Raw genomic sequence first — 22753 nt, forward strand, 5'->3', positions numbered from 1 at the left:
TAAAACCCCAACATAATTTGTTTGTTTGCTGGGATTGGAAAAGAGATCAGTCTTGTTTTCTTCGGCGTCCAAGCATGTCATCACAATATTGGTGAATTCATGATGTAGTTGAATGCAATGCGATAAAGCAGTACCCTGTACTTTTATCCAGCAAGTATGACCACCAACAACTGACAAAGTCCTTTTTTTTTGTCTGATATAAAAAGTGACACTCAAACACACACACGAACATTTTGAATACTGATCTAACTCAAACGATTTGATAATTTTCTGTTTTTATAAAGGAACACTTTTACAGTAGACAATTTTACTTTAACTGCAAGGAGTTCCTGTAAAAGTACATGCAATGCAACATATAACTGCACAACATGACAAATAACACACAACAAAACAAACACAGACACAGTATTGATCAACCAGACTGCAGGTCAAAGTAGAGAGGAAGAGACTCATCCACCTGGTGAATGTCAGCAGAGCTGCTGGCTGCAGGTTCAGAGCCTGTTATGACCACCCCACTGTCTTTGCCCACATCCTCACAACCCCGCTCTGCTTTCACATTGACAGCCTTGCCATGGCCAGCTTGGTACCTCAGGATCACCCTCTGAATGTCCAGCATGCACTGCTTGCGCTGCACATAGTCTGGGATCAGGTCCAGTTCATTGGTGATGTGGCGGGCAAACACCATGGAGGGCTGGTCGTGGTCGGACAATGTCTTGGCCAGCAGCGTCTGTACACTTCTCAACGACTCGGCCATCTGTGCTGAGATTCTCCTACTGTCCACACTCGCACTATCCTCTGCCTGCCCTCTAGGGTACCCATTGCTAGACTTACTGGCACACTTGCTCCCGCTACTTCTTCTGGTTGACTCTCTCACACTGTCTCCAACACTGGATACTGATGTTTTCTGCTTCTTTCTGGGACTGTGTCTGCTGCTGGGACTAGGCTGCCAGTTGTCATCATCACCGCTTTCACCATCACCATTGACAACTCTGGCTGCTCTGTGCTTCCTGCTGGCTCTCACCGGCCTGCTCCTTGCTGTCTGTCTGGTTGCTGTGTCAAATCTGTCCTCCTGACTGGAGTCCACACCATGGCCAGCATCATCATCTGTGTCATCATCCCCACCATTATCAGCTGCTGCCTTGCTGCTGCTACTGCTCATGTCTTTGCTATTGACAGGTTCCGGTTGTGAGTCCTGCAGTGTAAAAACAACAACATAAATATGCGAGTAAAAAATAAATAATCACAAAGTATGACATAAGAAAAGATGATGCAGTCAGTGAAAGAAATAACTACGCAGCACACGCCGTCGATCCCAATAATCGTAGCACACTCCCCCTAGCATCCTGTTTGCGGAAACGACGCGAGATAAAGGTGAGTCTCATACTAAAACGCATAAAAAAGGATACTTTTCGTCAATTGTGTCACTTGATTTTAATAGCGCTGCTTGCTAATGTACTAAACTAACTTCATGCTTTCATATGTCTACTTTGGATGGCATTTCGAAGAGCACTTACACGATTTGTGCTGTAACAAGTATTTTTTTAGTCTATTTTGACCTTTTCCCCACATTTAACTCAAGGCAGCAGTTATTGTACTTCGATTTGTTTATCCAGGGATATTCTTTTTTCTAAAACACTTGCTTTGAACCTCCAATGATCATTTCAAAGCTTTCCATCTTTCTATATTTGGACAATTAATTACGAGCTCGGCATTTTATTGATACACTCCCCCGACCACCTTTGATACGCTCCCCCTACAAGTGATTTCTTTTTTAGTACGATCCCCCCGACAGTTTACCTTTGCTTTCCGTAGTTATCGGATTGGTTAACTCCCTAAGAGAAGGGTATTTCGTGTCGAACTTCAACATAAATACATATTTATATATAAGTAGAGGTTACACGAGTCACAGTCGATAGTAACAATATAGGTTGAAGTTCGCAGAACATGAAAAATGCAAGCTTGCAGTATTTAACTGAAGCTCGCATTTTTCATGATCCGCAAACTTCGACCACTATTTTCACTATCGACTGACTGACTGAGATGATGTGTGTAACCTCATTCTACTCACATACACACACACACACAACTGATTTAGCAATGTTTGTTTATATTTTTCTGAATTAGTTATTTATCGGTCAAGAGTTTTTTTGTGTAGAGAAGGAGCTGTCAGCAGTGACTTTAGACATTTTTTTTAATGTTACTCAAGAATAAGAGGTCACAACAGAGCCTTTGATGACGTCAACACCCATGACAACTGCGGGTGTTTGTTTCGAGTTGTGCCCAGAATGTGGGAAAAGCTACGAGCACAGAGGGACATTAGAAGACCACAGGAGAGGTGTTCACGGTTGCGGCAGTGGACCCAGATATAAATGTTCTGTTTGCGAGAAGGCATCTATGAAAGCACGTAATTATGAGTCTCATGTAAATGGCCATTCAAGAGCAAAACCACACAGCTGTCAAGTATGCAACAACAAATGTGCACATAGACGCTCTCTTCAAGGTCTGTTTAATCAAAAACAAATTACAAATACCAAATTATGCGTGCATGACTCAAAGCAGAAACAAAGGGGAGAAACACTTCAGTGACCCCACCTAGGTTAAGTGTACTAGAGTGCAAATAAAGTTTGATGTTTGAATGATGATGCAGTGCAGATTATGTTGATATTCAGGCACAGAAAAGCAAAGTTAACTATTTAACCAGATGTCTGTTGTTTGATAAACGTACGGCATACGTTGACAGGGTTGCAGCTTGCTCAATAACGGCTAAATTTCCCAAATTCTAATTTATTGATCTTTGGGGGAGTGTACTAAGCACAAAGACAGAATCTTGGGAAAGCATATTGAATGCAAGTCAAAACAGTGATTTACTTCACGAACAACTCTTCAGTGCTGTTATGGTTGGTAATCAAATTTAGCCTATCGAAACATAATTGAACACAGAATCAATGTATACTAGCTGTACAACCACATGAAGCTTCGTTTGTCCATATTTTATGTTTTAAGTGGAATATTCGTCGCAAAACGCAATTTGCTCTTCAATCAGACGTTAAGTTGACATTATAAAACAGTGAGGGCTTAGATATAACCTTCGACAAGTAGATGTGACTAAAACATAAACATCCTAACTTTGTTAAGATACCTTTATTTAATTTTTCATAGACATACCAGCTGAGGCACGCATCGTAGTGACGAACAGGAAGTTAGGGGGAGCGTACTAAGAATATTTGGATTGACGCTGCGTGCAGCAAACACCTCGCAAAGCAACCATGTATAAGTTTGCTGTGAAGCTGGGGTGGTATGCATGAGACAACTTAAAACTCGTGCTTAACTTGCTGGCCTAATATCTCCAAAGCTTGCTCTGTAGAGTCAGTGCTTCATATTTGGAAAAAATGTTAGTGTGGGCAGCATAAAATTGAGTGAATTGGGTAGCTGTTACCAGTGCCCGTATGCTTATGGGGGAAGTTCGCGAAAACTCCCGAAGTTTTGAGTGACATCGGAAGAAAAAGGTTAGTTATTGTTGAAATCGTGTTCGTTCCATGATAAACTGTCCGTATGTAGCAGGTGGCCGTTACAACAAGGGTCCGCTAGACTCAGGTTTTACTGTACAGCGAAACCCAGGAGTAAACAGTTTCTCAGTGCAAATTAGCAGGGCTTTTCTTCGGTTTTTCATATAAAACCGATCTAACGCAAATGAAAGTCCCAAAGAGAGAAAATAGAAAGAAAAGTTGTATCTCGTGCGTGCATTTCGTGTAAATTTCCCTGAATACAAACCTGAGTTGCCAGCTTTGACTTTTGTTCGTTCTGCGTCACTGGCCACCACTCTTAAAATTTCATCCCCGCTTATAGGAGGGGGTGTTTCTATGTAAATGGGCGTCTTTGTGTGCACGTGTGAGTGTGTGTTTGTGTGAGAGTGTGCGTGCGTGCGTGCGTGTGTAGGTGTGCGTCTGTTCATTCATTCATTCGTTTGCAGTGCACGCGCGCACATGTATGTGTGTGTGTGTGTGTGTGTGTGTGTGTGTGTGTGTGTGTGTGTGTGTGTGTGTGTGTGTGTGTGCGTGCGTGCGTGCGTGTGTGTGAAAGTGTTTGTATGTATTTGTGCGAGTGCCTGCCTGTGCGTGCGGGTATAATTGTGCGTTTGTTTGTGTGCGCATGCATGTGTGTGTGTGTGTGTGTGTGTGTTCGACGGTGTGTGTGTGTGTGCACCCCCACCCCCCCACCCCACACACACACTATTATGAGCTGATTATTTGCGCCTCGATATTTTATTTATTTTCTTACATTTTATGTTGTTTGTTGTGATTCACCACACCCGAGTTTCTCGAAATTGAGATAATAAAGTGTTCTATGTCTAACACACATGCACACACGCATAGGATAAACAAATCCAATCTTGACTTTCAACTTTACATAAACATACATCCTGTTCACAATTAACGAGGACAAACATAATTTACTTACACCTAAGTACAACAATTTATCTTTTGTAAAAATTTGGACACACATTTTCCCAATTAATATGAAAGTTACTGAACTTATCTTCTTTTCACTACACCTTATATCTTGATTCCCCCAAAAACTTGAGTTCTGCCTTTTTAAATTGACCAGTAGCCCAAAACTTTCACTCTAACGAAACAGTTTTACCGATACACAATCATTAAAAAAAAAAAGAGGTTTAACATAACCGACTTCGCTACCACATAAACTAAAAAAAGTGTTATTCTCCCCAACATTCTGGTCAACAAAATCATTATTACAGAGTCATTCAATTTCAAGACAATCATCACAGCTTTGAACAGACCATTTCGTTTAACCAGTCAAAAACAACAACTATAGTAAAAGCTACAGCGCGATCAACGTTCGCCCATTTACGAACTCGCGATGAGATTTGTTTCTTCTGGTCGCCAAGCCTACCGTTTACAAACGCATGCGCACTAATTGGGATTCCCCCAATTTCTTCGACCTTGACCTCAGGACTCTCGAAGCCACTACTTCGGCGTTCAAGTTAGCTCGTGCATACCGAGAAGCTGGCAACTTTGCTTCCAAAGTTCCCACTTTCAAAGTTAATTTCATCATTTATACGACGATATCGCATCTTAAAGGTCCTTACCCATCTAAAAGAAACCTCCAACGCATGCTACAATTGCCTGACATTCTGGTTTTAAAGGCAGCTCATTGGGAAATGAGCTCAGACACAATATTGAAGACGTGAAATGCGTCAATCGAGCAACTGTCGTAACTTGGCTACAATGAGACGGTCGGCTACCTTGCACCATAGACACGAACTGTGACATTCTTGTTTAATTTGGGTGAAAACAGAGGGGCTCAAAACCGACAGTACAATCATTTACTGACCGAAAAAACCGTGCTCGAGTCATTCGGCGAAGGTAGTGAGCTTTCAAACTACCACGACTGAATAACTGATAACACATCTTTGCATAGTGATTTTTCTAGACGAGTAGCATAGTGCAGTGGTTACGGATTCGGAATTTCAATCCGACGCTATGGGTTCAAGTGCCGCTGGGAGCTACACATTTTTTTTCTTTATTACATTTAGTCAAGTTTTGACTAAATGTTTTAACGTAGAGGGGGGAATCGAGACGAGGGTCGTGGTGTATGTGCGTGTGTGTGTGTGTGTGTGTCTGTCTGTCTGTGTGTGTGTGTGTGTAGAGCGATTCAGACTAAACTACTGGACCGATCTTTATGAAATTTGACATGAGAGTTCCTGGGTATGATATCCTCAGACGTTTTTTTCATTTTTTTGATAAATGTCTTTGATGACGTCATATCCGGCTTTTCGTGAAAGTTGAGGCGGCACTGTCACGCCCTCATTTTTCAACCAAACTGGTTGAAATTTTGGTCGGGTAATTTGTTGTGTATTATTTGTATTTTTCAAGCCCCAAGACTTTCGCCGTGATGCTTGCACACATGGTTGTTCGGACATCTGGAAGAGTTTGCACAAGTTGACTCTTGGAAATAAATTCTGAGACCCGGTTTCTACCCCAGGCCAACCGGTAATAAAGGCAGGGTGCTATACACCCGAAATCACATGAGACAGGGGTGAAAAAAGCTTCTGACAAAGACATGCATGTAGTGGTTCTGTAAGCAAAAGTATCAATGTGAACTGTTTGAAGATACATTTTTTCTCAGCTAAATCAGATTGAGCAAACATTGCCTGCGGATTGAGTCACGATTGTGGTATTTATTCACATTTCAAATAAAAACACAGAGTGGTCAAAACAGCACCAAGAAAGACACATACCCATACACATGGGTACCCACCACAACCACAGACAATGAGACATATGAGAATATCGCAAAACATAATTTCTTATACTTAACACTTACAGTCTCATTTTTTTTTAAATTTAACGATTGCCTTATTGTGGAAGTCAGTGTTATAACACATACTATAAGGTACCTTTTGCAGTACGTGGTTTCTGATGAAGGAATCCAAGAACAGGAACCAGCGCCACTCTGACTTGTACGTGCGGGTTGGGTTTGTCTCACCAGTCATAACCTTTTGCAGCTCCTTCTCATACACAGACTGCAAACTTTGCAGCAAGCTCTGTACTTTTTCCACTGAAAGCAACAAGTCTTGAAAATTCAAAGAGGTCCACATTAAGTAATAAGAAACAAGAAAGCTGAAGTCTGATTAACCTCAACCATTCAGCCAAGCTTAGAAGCGAGAAACACCAACAGCGAAGCATTGACAGCGGAGCACTGTGATAATTCCGAACACACACACACACACACACTCATACGCATGCACACACACACACACACGCGCGCGCATGTAAGCATTACAGAAAGCGCTCTCGATCAAGATCTAAAATAGATCTGTGTACACAGACGTACTGATTTGAGATCATCAAGTGCACAGATACTAGTACGTACATCTGATCCACACTTTCTTGGAGGCAATATCTGCACACATTCTCGAACAAAAAGAACAAGTGCTGACTCTCAATGGGGTCAAGACACAGCTGTCCTCCATCTAGTAGAATACACCACTTATTACACTTGGAAAATACGGGGTGTTTAGGTTTTGCTCTGTCTGTGTGTTTGTGTGTCTGTCTGTCTGTCGTTTTATTAGACTTGTAAGCATCACTAGTAATGAGAGTATTTTAATAAATTGTGAAAAAAAGGAAAGTGTATCACGGCCATTAGGGGCATGTTCCCGGGTTTTAACTCGACTTTAGATGAGATACACAAGTGTATGCTTGTTTAGGTGGTATCAGCAATTAATCTGCACTTATGACAGAATGACCGAGGTCTTTTGCATGCCACTGTGGTGACACGGGGGTGGGAGATGGATACCGTCTCTGGGTCTGCACATAAAGTTGACCCGTGTCCGTCTCGGCCTCGAACCTGCGACCTTACGATCACAAGTCCAGTGCTCTACCTACTGAGCTACCCAGGCCCCCCAAAATTGGTCGCCATTTTCCACCGTGTTTTGTGAAGTGTTATTGGTTTTTTTTCTTGTTTTTTTTTTTACCTCAGTGCAACCCTTCTTTTTTTTGTTTTTTGTTGTTGTTGGGCGGGGAGCATCCTTCTTCATAGGTCTTTTTATTTTTTTATTTTTTCTACTTCTTTCCGCTTATCCTTAATACCTAGCCTGGACATGTATTCATATGATGGACACTCTTCACTACAGTTACTCTAACGTTACAGCTATTTCATTCACCTTTGCTATGTCTAGTAGTTTGTGCGTTTGTTTGCGTGTATGTGCGTGTGTGTGTGTGAGTGCGTGTGTGTGTGTGTGTGTGTGTGTGTGTGTGTGTGTTGTTGTTGTTCCCATATTTCTGTTAAGTAATATCATTTTCAGCGGGACAATACATAACAAGTTAATTAATCCAACGCTCGATGGACAAAGGCGAGAATTTACAAATTACCAATTACAGTACTAGTTTTCAGCACAGCATCATACGGCGCATATCATAAATAACTTTACATTAACAGCACTATACTACTATTTATCTATATTCTTATACACAGTTCAATTTTACTAGAGATTTCGAAGTCGAGCTTGGTTCTGAAATAAGACCTTCATGTTAGTTTTTGGATTTCCGTACTTAAACTGGCTTATGCACATTTTCGATATCAATATAAGGTGATTAATTATGAAGGTTTTCTCTCTGGGGATATCACAGCTTAACTTTATATTTTTGCCTGTACATTTAAATATGTACCCTTGACATTCCTGCCATATGGGTTGCACTGCTCTACACTGCCAGAAAAAGTGCTCGATGAAGTCGGTTTCGTTACAATACTGACAGAGATTTGTTTGACGAATTCCCATCTTATGTAGCAAAATGTTGGTGGGATATATATTGTGTAAAATTTTCCAATGCAATAGACGAAGACGGGTTTCTGTCGAGCATTCGTTAGCTAATTTCCAGTGTTTATCTTCTAATGTAATATTTAATTTGTTCGACCAAAATCCAGCTGAGCTTGGCTCCTTTATCTCATAATTTAACATCTTTAGGCGAATTTGGCGTGGAGATAATTGTATAAATGGCATATGATCAGACTGGGCCTGACCCGTATCACGCAATAATAGAGCTTTAAAGTGTAACTAAACAGACATTTTGAAGTGTCAGCTTTACTGAATTGCTTTATGTTTTGTCCAAGTATAGACCTATAGAAGCGATACTGGACGATTTTTCCAACGTTTACTGTGTTTTCTGATTTACTACGATTTTTTAAAAGTGTTGAACCCATTTCAGATTTACCTGATTATCTGTTCTTGATTTGATACTTCCAAAGAACAAGTGGTACTTTGAGTTCCGGTTTTATGTTTTAACCAATCAGAATTTGGTTCCTAAATAAAATCGTCTGCTGCCTGTCCCAGCAGAGTCGGCAACAAGCACTGCTTGCCACATGTGTGATGTTACCAACAGAAATAGCCATAAATTGGGCAAGGTAGCAATGTAAATTAATTGGATCTAACTAATGTGCTTGTACTGCATCTCTGGCCTTTGAATTCACTCCAAATGTACTGGCTCAGTGTGAGAGGCAACATCCTGTCGAAGTCGTAAGCACGAGGCTGACTGGGAGATTATTATTCGAAGAGCATGCTGAAACGGATTGTAAGTACAATATTTTACATGTTCTCGACATTTCTGTTGATCTTTCCTTAACTTTAATTGTTTCCTCGATTTAAAACCCTAGGGCTTGTATTTTCAGTTGTGATACTAAGCACGTATCTTTACCACAGTATCCGATCACTTCACACTTGAATTTTGGAATGATGAAGTGGAATTATTTCTGGATCTAATTTATTCCTTGTTCCCCCCCTCTCGATTTCTTTTTTCGCCACATATGTATTGTCGTGTGAGGGGGTAGAAGGCACGTGTAGTCGCACTCATACACCGCGACAGCTATCGCGCGCACGTACAAGGAAAAAAAACAACAACACGGAAATAAACAAGGAAACAGGCACATGAAATAGCAACCCGTCCCCAGCCGGCCCACAGCGCGCTACGATGGCAAGTGACCCCTCTCCTCAATGTGGCAGATACTGAACAGGCTAGGCGTTGAAGTATTGCCGGAAGAGGTGTGTTTTTAGAGAGGACTTGAAGGAAAGGAGAGAGGTAGAAAGGCGGACAGACATGGGCAGAGAGTTCCAAATAGAGGGAGCTGTGTAGATAAAGGCGCGCTTGCCGAAAGCGTTCAGTTTGATGCGTGGGACAACAAGGTGCCCTGCGTCAGCGGATCTGAGGTTGCGTGTGGGGACGTGTGGCTTTAAGAGCGAAGACAGGTAAGAAGGGGCAGAGTCGTCGTGAAGGCTACGGTAACACAGGGTAGCTATTTTATATGTTATGCGTGCTTTGATTGGTAGCCAGTGAAGGGTCATGAGGAGAGGGGTGACATGGTCGCGCTTGCGCTTGCGCAGCACAAGACGTGCTGCATTGTTCATGATGCGCTGTAGGCGGTCTAGCTTGGCGTCTGGGAGGCCGGCTAGGAGCGAGTTGCAGTAATCCAGTCTCGACAAAATAAAAGCCGAAACCAGTGTCTTGGTTGCGTCGAGGGAAAGAAGGTGTCTGATTTGGCTAATCCTCCGCATTTCAAGAAAGGCGGTTCTGCAGAGTGAGATGATGTGGGCGTCCATTGACAGGCTACTGTCAAGGTGGACACCCAGGTTTTTTACTTTGGTGCTGAATGTGACTGTGGTATCAGAAAGCGTAAGACTGGATGTTTCTGAAAGAAGCTTTAAGTTTGATTGTTTGCCAACTGGCATGATCTCTGTCTTATCATCGTTCATCTTGAGCGGTGTAACCGGAAGAACTGCAGACGGCAGAGCAAAAGCATCAACAAGGTTGACAGGATGCGTAAGTAGCTTGAAATTCCGGAAACCGGAATAACCGGAAGGAACTTGATGCTCAGCTTGCGCTAGCCAAGGCTTCGCAGACTCAGGAGCCTCACTGTGTTGCTTCAGCAAAGGCACAGTAGGACACTGAGAACCCGCATGCGGGAGGAACTTCTTCAGAACCTTAGCCATCTCGAATGCGACGAAAGGCGATTCCCAGAAACGGAAGGGACATTTCGGCTCCTTAGAACTCCGGAAATCGCTCAGAGCGGAAGGTGGTGGAGCGAACTGCGTTCTCTTCTCAACTACACCTTCTGCAAAGTACTTGGATGCTTGTTTTCATGTTGAAACAAAGGTTTGGTCTTGCTGGTTGTTCTTAAGCACTGATAAGTTATCTTCTGTCTCTAAAACAAATTCATTGTCATTTTCAAGTATTCTTAGTATGTACGTTACATTTACACCCTTGTCAGATGGCCTCACTTAAATCTCTCTACAAGCCAACAGGTGCAAGCACTAGGAATCCTGTGACCATAGTTTAACTACCAGGTGTCTGAGGTATAAGAAAACACACACTTTTGTGTATTATGGCACTATTTAAAGACTGTGACAAAACTTGTTTGGGCAAGTAGATACAATTTCATTTACACCAAACGCATATTTTTAACTTAGAAGTACAATTAAATTACATCAAACACAACTTTTTCGCTCAATTTAAAAAAAAATACAATCATCCTACCTAATGACTTTCCTCTGCAATGATTTTTAAGTAAGTTTGACCAGAATTTTTTTTTAAGATAGTTTCCCTTTTTTCATGATTATTTACACCAAATGTAACGTACTGACCAGCTAAAAAAGAACGTTCAAAATCCAAAACCTATGTTCAGATCAAACTTTCATTAATCTAACATATGTTTCTCCATCCATTTCTGGACCTATTAAAAATTAGATTAAGATGATACCCTTATCAGTAACTTGGTTATTCAATGCCCAATGTACCATGCGTTTTGCGTAACGCCTTGTATGCCCTAAAAGGTGTTTTTTTTCTTGAACAAAGTCAATTTTCTCAGCATCCAGACGACTGACAGACATAAATTTGGTATGGATAGAATCTGCATGAGGAATACTTCATAACTGTATTGTTTATATTGTAGTCATTTAAAAACAGAATAAAATACAAAGTAATAAAAGTATCCAGAACAGGATTTTTGCATTTGGACACCTTGACAGATTCCTGACCATATAATATATACACGAGCTGATTTTGTGAAATAAAGCACAATTTTCTACTTCCGAAACCCATCGAACAGCCATTTCCGGCGCTACGCGAAGTGAGCTACGCGAAGTTGACTTCGTCCAATTCAGGACATGCTTATAAAACACCCCCGAAAGCACCTCCCTAACGACTAAGTGTGTTGTGTGTATGTGCATACTGTGTGTGTGTGTGTGTGTGTTTGTGCCACGGTGTGTGTGTGTGTGTGTGTGTGTGTGTGTGTGTGTGTGTGTGTGTGTGTGTGTGTGTGTGTGTGTGTGTGTGTGTGTGTGTGTGTGTGTGTGTGTGTGTGTGCCGTTAGGCCAAAAAGAAAAATATGTCTGTTTCTGGTAACCCGACCGACCCTATTTTTAAGCGCCGACCCTAAAAATATTTTTCGCTTTTCGCACACACACACACGGGAGGTAATCGGTCGATGAGACTTCACGATCGAAGAGACTTACCTCCCGTTTCCGTCGTCACGCGAAAAAAACATGGCGGCCAATGACGCCGGGAATCCCTCTGAAGGGTCTGTGGCACGATTCCTCTTGCAGTTATTCTAACAAAACGTAAGAAAAAGGTTAAAAAAAAAAAGTAAAACAAAATTTAAAAATCGACTGACCGACCCTATTTTTTTCAGCGATGTTACCGAAAACAGACATATTTTTCTTTTTGGCCTTATCTTAGGGCAACAGCTATAGGGTACGTGTGTTTCTAGGTTGATCAAAATTTCCATTGAAATGATGTTTTATTGCACAACTCAACGCTTTTCTGACATTTCGTTCCCACGTGCTTCTGCTGTCCCATTCGTGGTCGGCAGCCCCGCGTACGCTCATCTCTCACATTTGACCGCCTATCGTCTACAGGGTCGGTCGATATATTCTACCCCCGAAATAGCACTTCTTTGCATCTTCAATGATTCCATCGTTCATTAGAATCCCAAACAGATGTCATATATATATATATATATATATACGAGCTGATTTTGTGAAATAAAGCACATTTCTACTTCCGAAACCCATCGAACAGCCATTTCCGGCGCTAGATCGCCGACATGTTCAGCTTTGAGGGTAATTTACGGGCAAATATGACCCACTCTATGGCATTTTATGCATCGATCAACAAATTAAGGCATCGCTGAATCTGTAGCTTACCTTAAATCCCGAAGTAAATCAAACAAATCCAAGAAAACTGACAAAACGTGCCTTCAATCGTGTCAGGCCCCGCGTACACCCCCTGCCCCGCTAATGACCGGGGATAATCCCCCGTGTGTTGGTTCTCTTCATTTCCTTATTGTTTATTTCATGCTCAGCAGTGTACAGCAGTCCCTCTCATGAACGGACACCCTTGGGCCATAGCAAAACTGTCCATACATTGCAGGTGTCCGGTCACGGGAGGGGTGACCACACCACCCCCTCCCCCATACATTCACACAGACACACAAACAACAGGATTGAGTCTATGCTAATCACTTCTTGTGGCTACTAAACAATAAACTCCTAATACTTCTTTAAACGTTCTGTAAAAATGATTTGTATGATTACTATGAAAAGTGTTGAAAAGAAGAGATAAAATAAATCCTCAAGGCAGTGAACACACTCACCATGCACTGACATACGAAAGCAGCCACACAAACGCAGCACAGAGGAGCGTGTGCAGATGCTTTGCAAGAATAAGTTTGAAACCCAGTTTGAATAAATAGCAGCAGATAGAGCTGCATGTCATAATCATGTAATTTATTTTCATCTTGTCTGGCTTTATTGACTGCATGCCGATCATGTGGCATGGCAGTGACTTTTCACTCTTCAGTCGGAAATACACTGTACATAACACAGCTCCCACTCTCCCTCACTTATGCCTACCCCAAGCCGTGACAACTGATGCTTGGAAATTGTGTGGAAGAGTACACCTCTCTATTTCTCTCCAATGCTCTTCCTGCTGACATGCAGTGACACCGGACACCCCACAGAGTTTAGCCAGCTACCCCTCCACCCCCCCCCCCCCCCCCCCCGCCTCCCTCTCTCTCTCACTCCCTCCAGCCATGTACTGTTGGGCTGTGGCCAGAGAGGTCAGCTCCAACTGTTCACTCAGAGCAAAACCAGTTGACTGTGTGGTAACTTTTGACACAGCAAGACAACTGAAGGGTTCACAGATTAGGCAACCGACTCACTGGTCAAGGCTGAGGGGAAACAAGACTGAGTATCTTGTCAATGAAAGAGGTTACACACAGACACACGATGCTGAGAACTGTGGCCGGTTTTTCACTCTCTTTCGCTCAGGACCTTCATCGACTGTGGTTTCTGTTGTTTACGTCCAACAGACAAGAATAAAGAGCACAGTGCAGTTTCATGTTGGCATCTTCGCATGTACTCCACTCCTGACCAAAACTACTCCCCCCCCCCCCCCTCCTGATGGGTACAGGTGCACTCAAGTTACCAGTGACTGTCGTCACGCCATTGCGGCTGTGATCTTTGCACCAAGAGCCGGACTGCTCTGTTATCGATTTTGTTGTGATGAAAATGTGACGATGGTCTGTCAGTACATTGGAGGTATGACCTGCTGTTGGGACCGAAAATGAGTGTCCGTGTCCACGTTTTGCAGGTGTCCGTTTAAGGGGGGGAAAATATAGAAGGAAAACACTCCGTGCCGAGCAAATGTGTCCATACATGTCAGGTGTCCGCTCACGCCGGGGGCCGTACATTGCAGGGACTGCTGTAGTATGCTTTGTTTTAGTATTAATTCAATGGATGGCTATAAAATAAGCCTTAAATGTGAAGGTGTTAACATTAGTCTACCCATCTTCTTCTTCTTTTCGATCGCCGATCACACTTGGAGTCCAGATCTTGAGATATAATTAGTGGTCCTCAGCAGCGCAGCCTCTGGCTCGTACAGCTTGTTGTGCAGGGACTCCGGTAATGGCCAGATTTCCTCTCTCAGCACCTGGTGGTTCCTGCAGTCTCGTAGGATGTGGGCCATGTCCTGCTCTGCTTCTCCACAAGAACACATGGGGGAGGGCACAACATGCAGCTTCCCGTGGAGATGCTGGTTAAGTCTGTTGTGTCCCGTTCTCAGGCGGAAGATGACCACCTGCTGTGGTCTGGATAGCAGGTGGTAGCTGTCCTGTGGCTGGGGCGTCCTGTGCAGAGACTTAATAATGGTCTTCATCTCTGTCAGGCTCACAGGGTTGTTCTCTTGCTCATCTTCTGCCCCCAGCTTTGCCATCCTGTCCGCATCTTCGTTTCCTTGTACACCACATTGGGAGGGGATCCATTGCAGTACTGTCCTCAGGCTCTTGATGTTGTGTAGAGCGTGTTCCAGCTGAGGCAGTTTGCTACTGGTCATTGCTTGTAGTACTGACAGAGCGTCAGTCAGGAAGACCACCTGGTTGTCATGGTTGACTCTGTCGTTGATGGTGTTTGCTGCATGGATCAGTGCTTGTACCTCAGCTCTGTAGTTTGTACAGTGGAGGCCTGTTGGTATAGCCTCTGCTTGCCTCTCTCCACTGGGGTACTGGACATACACCCCCGCTCCTCCATTTTTGACGGCCTCTGTGGCTGACCCATCAGTATACACCCGTATCCATGCTTCTTGGGGGTACCTTTCTTCCAGCATGGCAAGAGTCAGGGCTTTTTTCGTCGCATTGCTCTGCTTGTCCTTTGTTGTGAGGTAGGGGACACTGGTCTGTATGTCCAGGTTTCCTTGTCTGTCTTCCCAGGGTGGGGCGTCAAGGGAGAAAGATGGTGGCTCCACTAGCTCTGGCAGTCTACCCATGATCCGAGCTGTTCACACAGACACATGTAATTAATAACACCACCACCCTCGTCTCGGTTCCATGTTATAACATTTAGTCAAAACTTGACTAAATGTAAAAAAGTAACTCGTGTAAATCTGGTACGGCACAGCAAGCCATGTAGTATCCCCCCCCCCCCCCCCTCTCTCTCTCTTTCTCTCACTTTCTGAGTTTTTCGTGTAATTTTCAGTGCTACTGCTAGTGCTTACAACTTACCAGTCAAGTCTTTTCCCATTTCCAAACGCATGCCGTTGACGATCGTGCGAAGTGCTCCAAGGCGAATAGCTCTGACATTGTAGTCTGCACTTTTGGTATTCCACAAACATTCACATCCTGAATAAAGCCCTAGCAAAACGTCAGTTTCATGCTTTGACAATTCGCTGTCTCTTTCTGGTGCCATATTTCGGACAACCGGAAGTTATATTTCCAAGATTTGTGATTGGTGAAAAATGAAACAAGAAGAGTGACTACCCCTGATGGACACGCAAAAACGAAAGTAGCCGGTTGTACCACAGGCTGATTAAAAATAGATAGTCTGTCAGTTTGTAACCTAATTTCAGTTGCACGCAATACACACGCACTCGCACATGTGACAGGGTGTAGCAGTAGTCTCCCTTCAATAGCCAACTTGCCCTCAAGTAAATCTGCGTTACCTTGCGTTCATCGCCTGTAGCGAGAAGAAGTGGTCGACCTAAATACTGTCAAACTGCTGTCTCTCGTTAGATGCGAAGTGTATAAGTTATGAATTGAATTAAAATTAACATGGATATATCGTATCTTTTTGTTCGGTTTATTTGCCAAAAACTCTGTTGTTGAAATTATAATGCATGTTTGCTTGTTTATTTTAAATTTTTTGAAATTGATATCTTGGAGTGATTTAAATTTAAAACAAGAAAAAAAAGAGCTCTTCCGATCTCATCTTGCAGATTGTGCTTTACATGCTGAAAAATCTTTCAGTTAGCCCATGAAAAAAGCCTATATATACATGTACTATTTTTTGATATTTTGATTACTTATTGTTTCGATATACTCATAACTTTACTCTCTCTCTGTTCTTTCAGCATCTCTTTTGCAGACAGGGAAGAACAAAAATAAACAAAGAAATAATTTGAAACAGAGAAAAAGACAGTATTTGGCTTTCCCATTTTTCGGAGATCGTTGCTTACAGCAACAGGGGAAACCACCATATTTTATGAGCATTTTTATTTACAAGTGCAATCTTATTTACTAATTTTTTTATTTGCTTCTTCGTTATTCATTTACTTCTTTAGTTCTGAACAACTGATCGGCCACTGCAAAAACATTTGCTATACAGCGACAACGCAAGTATCCATTTCCTTCACTGAATATAGACGAGTAACAAACAGGGCTCTCAGGCCGATTTTAAGGCACATGAGGTACTCCCGGTGTAACACGAAATTTTTACTCCACGAAAAATTTACTCCGGAGTAAATATTTCGTACGAAATTCTTACTCCGAGTACACTTTTCGTACGAGAAAAGAACTCCCCAAGGCACGAAAAAATTACTCCCTCCACGAAATTTTTACTCCCCATTTTTTTTACTTCCAGTAAAAATCTCGTACGCAAAAATGGGATGCGGGCGAAGGGATAATGCCAATAAGTGATCTCACGCACACGAATATCGCGCTACCCTCCCTCCACCCCTTCCACCACCAAGACTAACAGGGGACAAGGGAGTAAACATTTCGTACACCTGGCATGGGAAGTTAAATTGCTTGTGTTGGGGTGAAGTAATTTATTAGTTATTGATTCGTCAGGGGAGTAACATTTTTGTACGAAATGTTTATTCGGAACTCACCTGTCTTGGGGAGTAATTTTCTCTTGTAATGGGGGAGTGCTTTTTTCGTAAAGGGAGTAACTTTTTCGTACGAAATGTTTACTCCGGAGTAAAAGTCTCGTGGGAGTAATTTTCTCATGTTACACCGGCCAAATTTGGTTTCATCTGACACTCACAGACAAATGCATATAGTCTCTGGAACCACCTATCTATGTACGCAAAAGTGGCAGCAGCTATACGCAATTTTAAGGCAAAGAACCTCAGATATTTGGAAAAATGCACTTCAGAGAAAAACACTTTGTTGCAAAAAACGGCAATATATGCTTAACCGCAGGCAGCAGAGTAGATATTTCTGAGTGAACTATCAAGTAATTGGAAGGTGTTAAACAGCAAGTACAAAGATTGTTTGCGTGCAACACATATAGGAGCACCAGGAGGCCTTGCATTTCAGAAATTGTGTTACGTCACGCCATTTTCACTTTTCTGGATAATGTCAAATCTTCTCAAAGACGTTTTGTAAGCCACAATCTAATCAAATGCATACCAGAAAAAAGTGCATTCATCGGGCGTTTAGTTGCAAGTACCTCTGATGAGATAGCTCATAAACACTAAGTGTGGGAGTTCATTTCCGAAAAAAACACCCCCTCATTTTGTAAGTCAAAGTTATGTCATGAAAGCATTTTGAGAGGCACAATGACAGGTAAGGGTGGAGTGTAATGAACTTAACATGTCCGTTAATACATAGAAAAATGCCTGCTTTAAGCGTAGGAGCAAAATATATAAAGATACCTGTGAAGAAATGTATGCGCGAGACGATAACTTTGTGATGAGTTTCATTCAGACAAATAACGCCTTTAATTGCGTATCCTTACATTTTCAGGCAGTGCTGGTTTTGCAGAGTTGCATTTGAACCTTAATAATGCCCGTCAATATAAAATAAGAAGATAAATGTATTTGTGATTGACAATGTGTGCCATATTTATTGAACATTCACTGAAAAAATCGGGTGCATACCGTTTTTGGCGGTTTTACGTTTTACTGATGGAAAAACGGAATTTAGTGTGTTATACAAAACTCTCTGGTTAACACGATTTACATAGAATAAAGAAGTACAATTTATGCCCTGTAGTTACTGAATGTAGGTTGAACTTGCGGAGTATTGTTTGAATATTGCACCTGCAACGATGACGTCACACGTGACGTCGAAGCTACAGGTAAGAGAGGTGTAAAGTATATAGAATGAGCACTGTATACTAGTCCGCCAACATGGCTCTCGGCCCGATTTTAATGCACAGTCGGTACTCCCGAGCAAATTTGGTAGCATTTGAAAGAAAAATGCCTGTAGAATCTCACCCAACCTTTTTAGGGACCCAAAAGTGGCAGCAGCTATACGCACACTTGAGGCAAAGTAGCCAAACTATTGTGAAAAGTATACTGCAGAAAAAACCCACTTTGTTGTGAAAAATTGCCATATCAGCTTAACCGCACGCATCAGAATGAGTATATCTTTCTTTATTTGGTGTTTAACATCGTTTTCAACCACGAAGGTTACAAGGTTGTCGTCACTAAGACTGAGACTGGTCTTTTTTGCACAGAATCAAATGACGACATTTATAACAAATGACGTCATTATCAAGATTGGTACATGACGTATTATTGTCCATAATTTCTTTGTGATCCGTTGTGTTTTCGTAAAGATACAGTGTATTTAGTCATGTAAGCGAGAGACACTGGCCTAAAAAATGGCGGCAAAAAGCACATTTTCAGAGAAGGATTTTCGATCCTACATCAAAATAAGAACGGCACTTGGTAAAACGGCCGGTGACATACTTGAAGAGCTGAGAACTGTAAGCCCAGGCACAGCACCATCTCGCGCGACAGTTTTTCGGTGGGCAAAGCATTTCTCAACAGGGAAAACGTCTGTGGAAGATGCAAGGGGAAAAGTGAAGAAACCACCTGTAACCGACAATAAAATGGTGTCCCATGTGCAACGGTTAGTTGATGAAGATCCCCGAGTGAGCAGTCATTTTATCGCCGAAACACTGGACATTTCGTCGTCGTCTGTCTTGAGAATTTTAAAACACAAACTTGGATACACAAAGGTGTGCGCGCGATGGGTACCACATTTCCTCACTGAAGAGAACAAGAGGTGTAGGGTTACGTTTGCCCAACGGCTACTCAAGATATACGACGGATGTGATCAAAAACGCTTGGATGAGATCGTGACTGGAGACGAAACTTGGGTGTACTTCTTTGAGCCAAAAAGAAAAGCTCAAAACAAAGCATGGATAAAAAAAAAGGTGCCAATGCCCCTCGGATCGTGTGAAAAAGTCGCTCCGGCAAGAAGGTTTTATACACAATATTTTATAACACAAAGGGCGTCATTTTTCAAAAACCACGCGAAAAAGGCAGAAGCATCACTGGGGTGTACTACAAGGAAAAAGTTCTTGCTGGCATCGTTCGTTACTACAAGAGAGCCAGACCAACTACAGGATTGAAAGGGATCAAATTACTTCATCATAACGCACCTGCTCACAAATCCAAGGTGGTGAAAGAGTACCTAGAGGAAGAAAACTTTGAAACTTTGCCACATCCTCCCTACTCTCTTGATCTTGCACCCTGTGACTTTTTTTTGTTTCCTCATCTGAAAAGACAATTGGCTGGGCGTCGATTTGACAGTCGATCAGCCCTCGGATCGGCTGTTTTCCAGTGTCTGAACCAGGTGCCAAAAAACGACTTCAAACGGTCATTTCTTGACTGGGTCCAACGACTTAAACTGTGTGTAGCCGCTAAGGGAGAATACTTCGAGGGTTTGAAATAAAAAACAACTGCATCATCTAAAGATTTCCCGGTTTTTAAGACCAGTCTCAGTCTTGGTGACGACAACCTTGTATATCGCGACGGGGAAAGGGGGGAGATGGGATAGAGCCACTTGTCAATTGTTTCTTGTTCACAAAAGCACTAATGAAAAATTTGCTCCAAGGGCTTGCAACGTAGTACAATGTATTACCTTACTGGGAGAATGCAAGTTTCCAGTACAAAGGACTTAACATTTCTTACATACTGCTTGACTAAAATCTTTACAAAAATTGACTATATTCTATACAAGAAACACTTAACAAGGGTAAAAAGAAAAACAGAATCCGTTAGTCGCCTCTTACGACATGCTGGGGAGCATCGGGTAAATTCTTCCCCCTAACCCGCGGGGGGTATGAGTATATCAGAGTAAATTATTAGGTAACTGGAATGTGTAAAACAGCAAGTAAAAAGCTTGTTTGACTGTAGCACATAAGAGTGTCATCAGGCCTTGTATTTTGGAAGTTGTGTTACGTCATGCCGTTTTTATTTTTCTGGATAATGTTAATTCTCCCTGAGGACGTTTCATTAGACACAATCTGATTAATAACCAGTCAGAGGAAAATGTAATCATCTGGCTTCTTGTAGCAAGTAACCTTTTGGGGATACCTCTTAAACACAAAATTAGAGAGTTAATTACAGAAGTACACCCCTTAATTTTGAAAGTAAAAATTCTGCCCGGAAAGTCTTTTGCTCTCAATATGACGTGTTGGAATACAATTTGATGGACTTCATATGTATGTTATAACATAGACAAATGCCTGGTCGACTAGTAGGTGCAATATTTAAAAAAGATACACCTACAAACATTACTGTGAGAGACAGTTTAGTTTGTTATTAGCTTTTCTTATACAAATTACGCCTTTGATTGCGCATCCTTAAATTTTGCATTTTATCTTCCTAATTGCTCCTTAATTCAAAGTTAGATGATCAAATGTATCCGCGATGGGCAATGTGTGTCATATTTCCTAAATTTTCACCAAGATAATCAGTTGTGAACTGTTTTTTGTCAGTTTACTTTACACTGAAGAAAACATGCTTTTTATGTGTAAAACAAAACACTCTAGTGAATTTCATGTGACCGTCGCGATATAACCTTCGTGGTTGAAAACGACGTTAAACACCAAATAAAGAAAGAAAGAGTTTCATGTGAACGGGACAAAGCAGTACAATTTTGTTGATGTAGTTACTGAATGTAGATTGAGTTTGCAGAATGTTATCGCAACACGTGACGTCAAGGTTACAGGTACGTACGCAACGTGTGACGTCTAGAATCTTCTTCTTCTTCTCGATCGCTCAGACAGGGACTTCGGAACTTCTGATGAAGTTTGCAGTACAGCAAAGACTCCGCAGGGTGCCGAAGATCTTCTCCTGAACTGGTGTGTCCGCAGGCCATGTTTCTGCTCGTAGTTTCTGGTGGATTGGACAGAGTTGGAGGAGGTGTTCCACTGTCATATGTCTGCGATGCCACAGTGGCATACAGGCGTGTCCCCAATGTGGAAATTTGAGAACATGTGCTGCCTGAGTCTGCAGTGTCCGGTTCTCAGGCGCACAATGATGACCTGGTCTTTCAGTCTGGAGAGTTGATAGTAACTGTCTCTAGGGTTGTAGTGAGGGTGTTGTTGCAGCCACCTTTTCCGTTGCTTCTCTTTTACCATGGTTTTTGCTTCACCAAATGTAACTTGTTGGTTCTCTTGTGGTAGCTTCCCTCCTTCTTTCGCCAGCCTGTCAGCTTCCTCATTTCCTTGAATGTTGCAGTGTGATGGTATCCATTGTATAACTGTCTTCTCCGTGGATTGCTGCAATGTAGTGAGGGCAGTTGCAAGTTCACCCACGTCCTGGTCTTGGGGGTTGGAGAGTGCTTGCAGCACAGAGAGTGCGTCAGAGAAGATGATTATCTTCCTGCAGATGGTATCTCCTGGGAGCATTAGAGAGTTTTTCAGCACACCAGCGGCTTCCTTCAGTGCTTCTGCCTCGGCCTTGTAGTTGGTGGAGAATTTCCCTGTTGCGATTGACTTCTTTATTGGAGCAGCATCTTTTCCACAGATAAGGATACCTCCACCGCCGTAATGTTCGGAAAGATAGACTGCAACAATACACAGAGCAATCGGTATTCCCTCGAAAAAGTTGTGTCATGTTAAAGACATATGAATATACTTTCTAAATTGTTTTTTCGTGGACCATAGTGGAAGTAGCGTCAATTTGGTAGTGCAATAGCGTTAATTATGGATTGTTGTTATCATCATTTACATAAAAACTTATCTGTTAATCCAAACAATGATATACTTACTGTGATGTTCTTAACTACACTTTAACATGGAATGTATGTATGTATGTATATGTATGTATGTATGTATGTATGTATGTATGTATGTATGTATGTATGTATGTAGGTATGTATGTATGTATGTATGTATGTAGGTATGTATGCATATGTGTTGGTGTGTCGGTGTGTCATGTGTGCAAGTAAAAAGGGTATTGTAGTTGTACATATATTACTTTAGATATTTTTTTGTTATCATGGGTTTTATGAATTTTCTTCTCTTATTCTTTTATAATTATTAATTAATGACCTATATGTGCTGATGACCAATTTAATTTCCTTTGTTGGATCAATAAAATGTTATGAGTTATGAGTTATGAGTTCACAATTCGAAGGCAAAACATCCCAACTACGCCGAGCACAAAACGGATTGGATATTTCTTCAGTGCTATAGACCTCATGATAAACAGCTGCATTTCGGTCGGAA

General features: G+C 42.0%; 1 protein-coding gene across 5 annotated transcripts; it reads right to left on the reverse strand.

Annotated features, from left to right (window-relative positions):
- Positions 1–248: 248 nt before the first annotated feature.
- LOC138949159 (uncharacterized) lies at positions 249–21530 on the reverse strand. Of its 5 annotated transcripts, XM_070320927.1 has the most exons (4): positions 15565–15765; positions 12023–12117; positions 6419–6579; positions 251–1192 (listed from the first exon to the last, which is right to left on the reverse strand). In XM_070320927.1, the coding sequence occupies exons 3-4, from the start codon at positions 6512–6514 to the stop codon at positions 413–415; spliced, it is 876 nt and encodes a 291-aa protein (XP_070177028.1). In that variant the 5' UTR covers positions 6515–6579; positions 12023–12117; positions 15565–15765; the 3' UTR covers positions 251–412. The 5 variants fall into 5 exon arrangements, with proteins under 5 accessions (XP_070177026.1, XP_070177025.1, XP_070177027.1 ...); XM_070320925.1 differs by lacking the exons at positions 12023–12117; positions 15565–15765 and adding an exon at positions 21258–21530 and having other exon boundaries at positions 249–1192; XM_070320924.1 differs by lacking the exon at positions 12023–12117 and having other exon boundaries at positions 250–1192.
- Between the last annotated feature and the right edge of the window lie 1223 nt (positions 21531–22753).

The sequence above is a fragment of the Littorina saxatilis genome, linkage group LG15 (assembly GCF_037325665.1).
Source record: "Littorina saxatilis isolate snail1 linkage group LG15, US_GU_Lsax_2.0, whole genome shotgun sequence".
In the NCBI taxonomy this organism is placed as follows: Eukaryota; Metazoa; Mollusca; class Gastropoda; order Littorinimorpha; family Littorinidae; genus Littorina; species Littorina saxatilis.

Coding starts and splice junctions, on each gene's coding strand:
- LOC138949159 (XM_070320923.1), bottom strand. CDS start 15,748: ATGGCACCAGAAAGAGACAGCGAATTGTCAAAGCATGAAACTGACGTT. Junction 15,338..15,564: donor AATGGGAAAAGACTTGACTG/GTAAGTTGTAAG, acceptor CTGTGTGAACAG/CTCGGATCATGGGTAGACTG.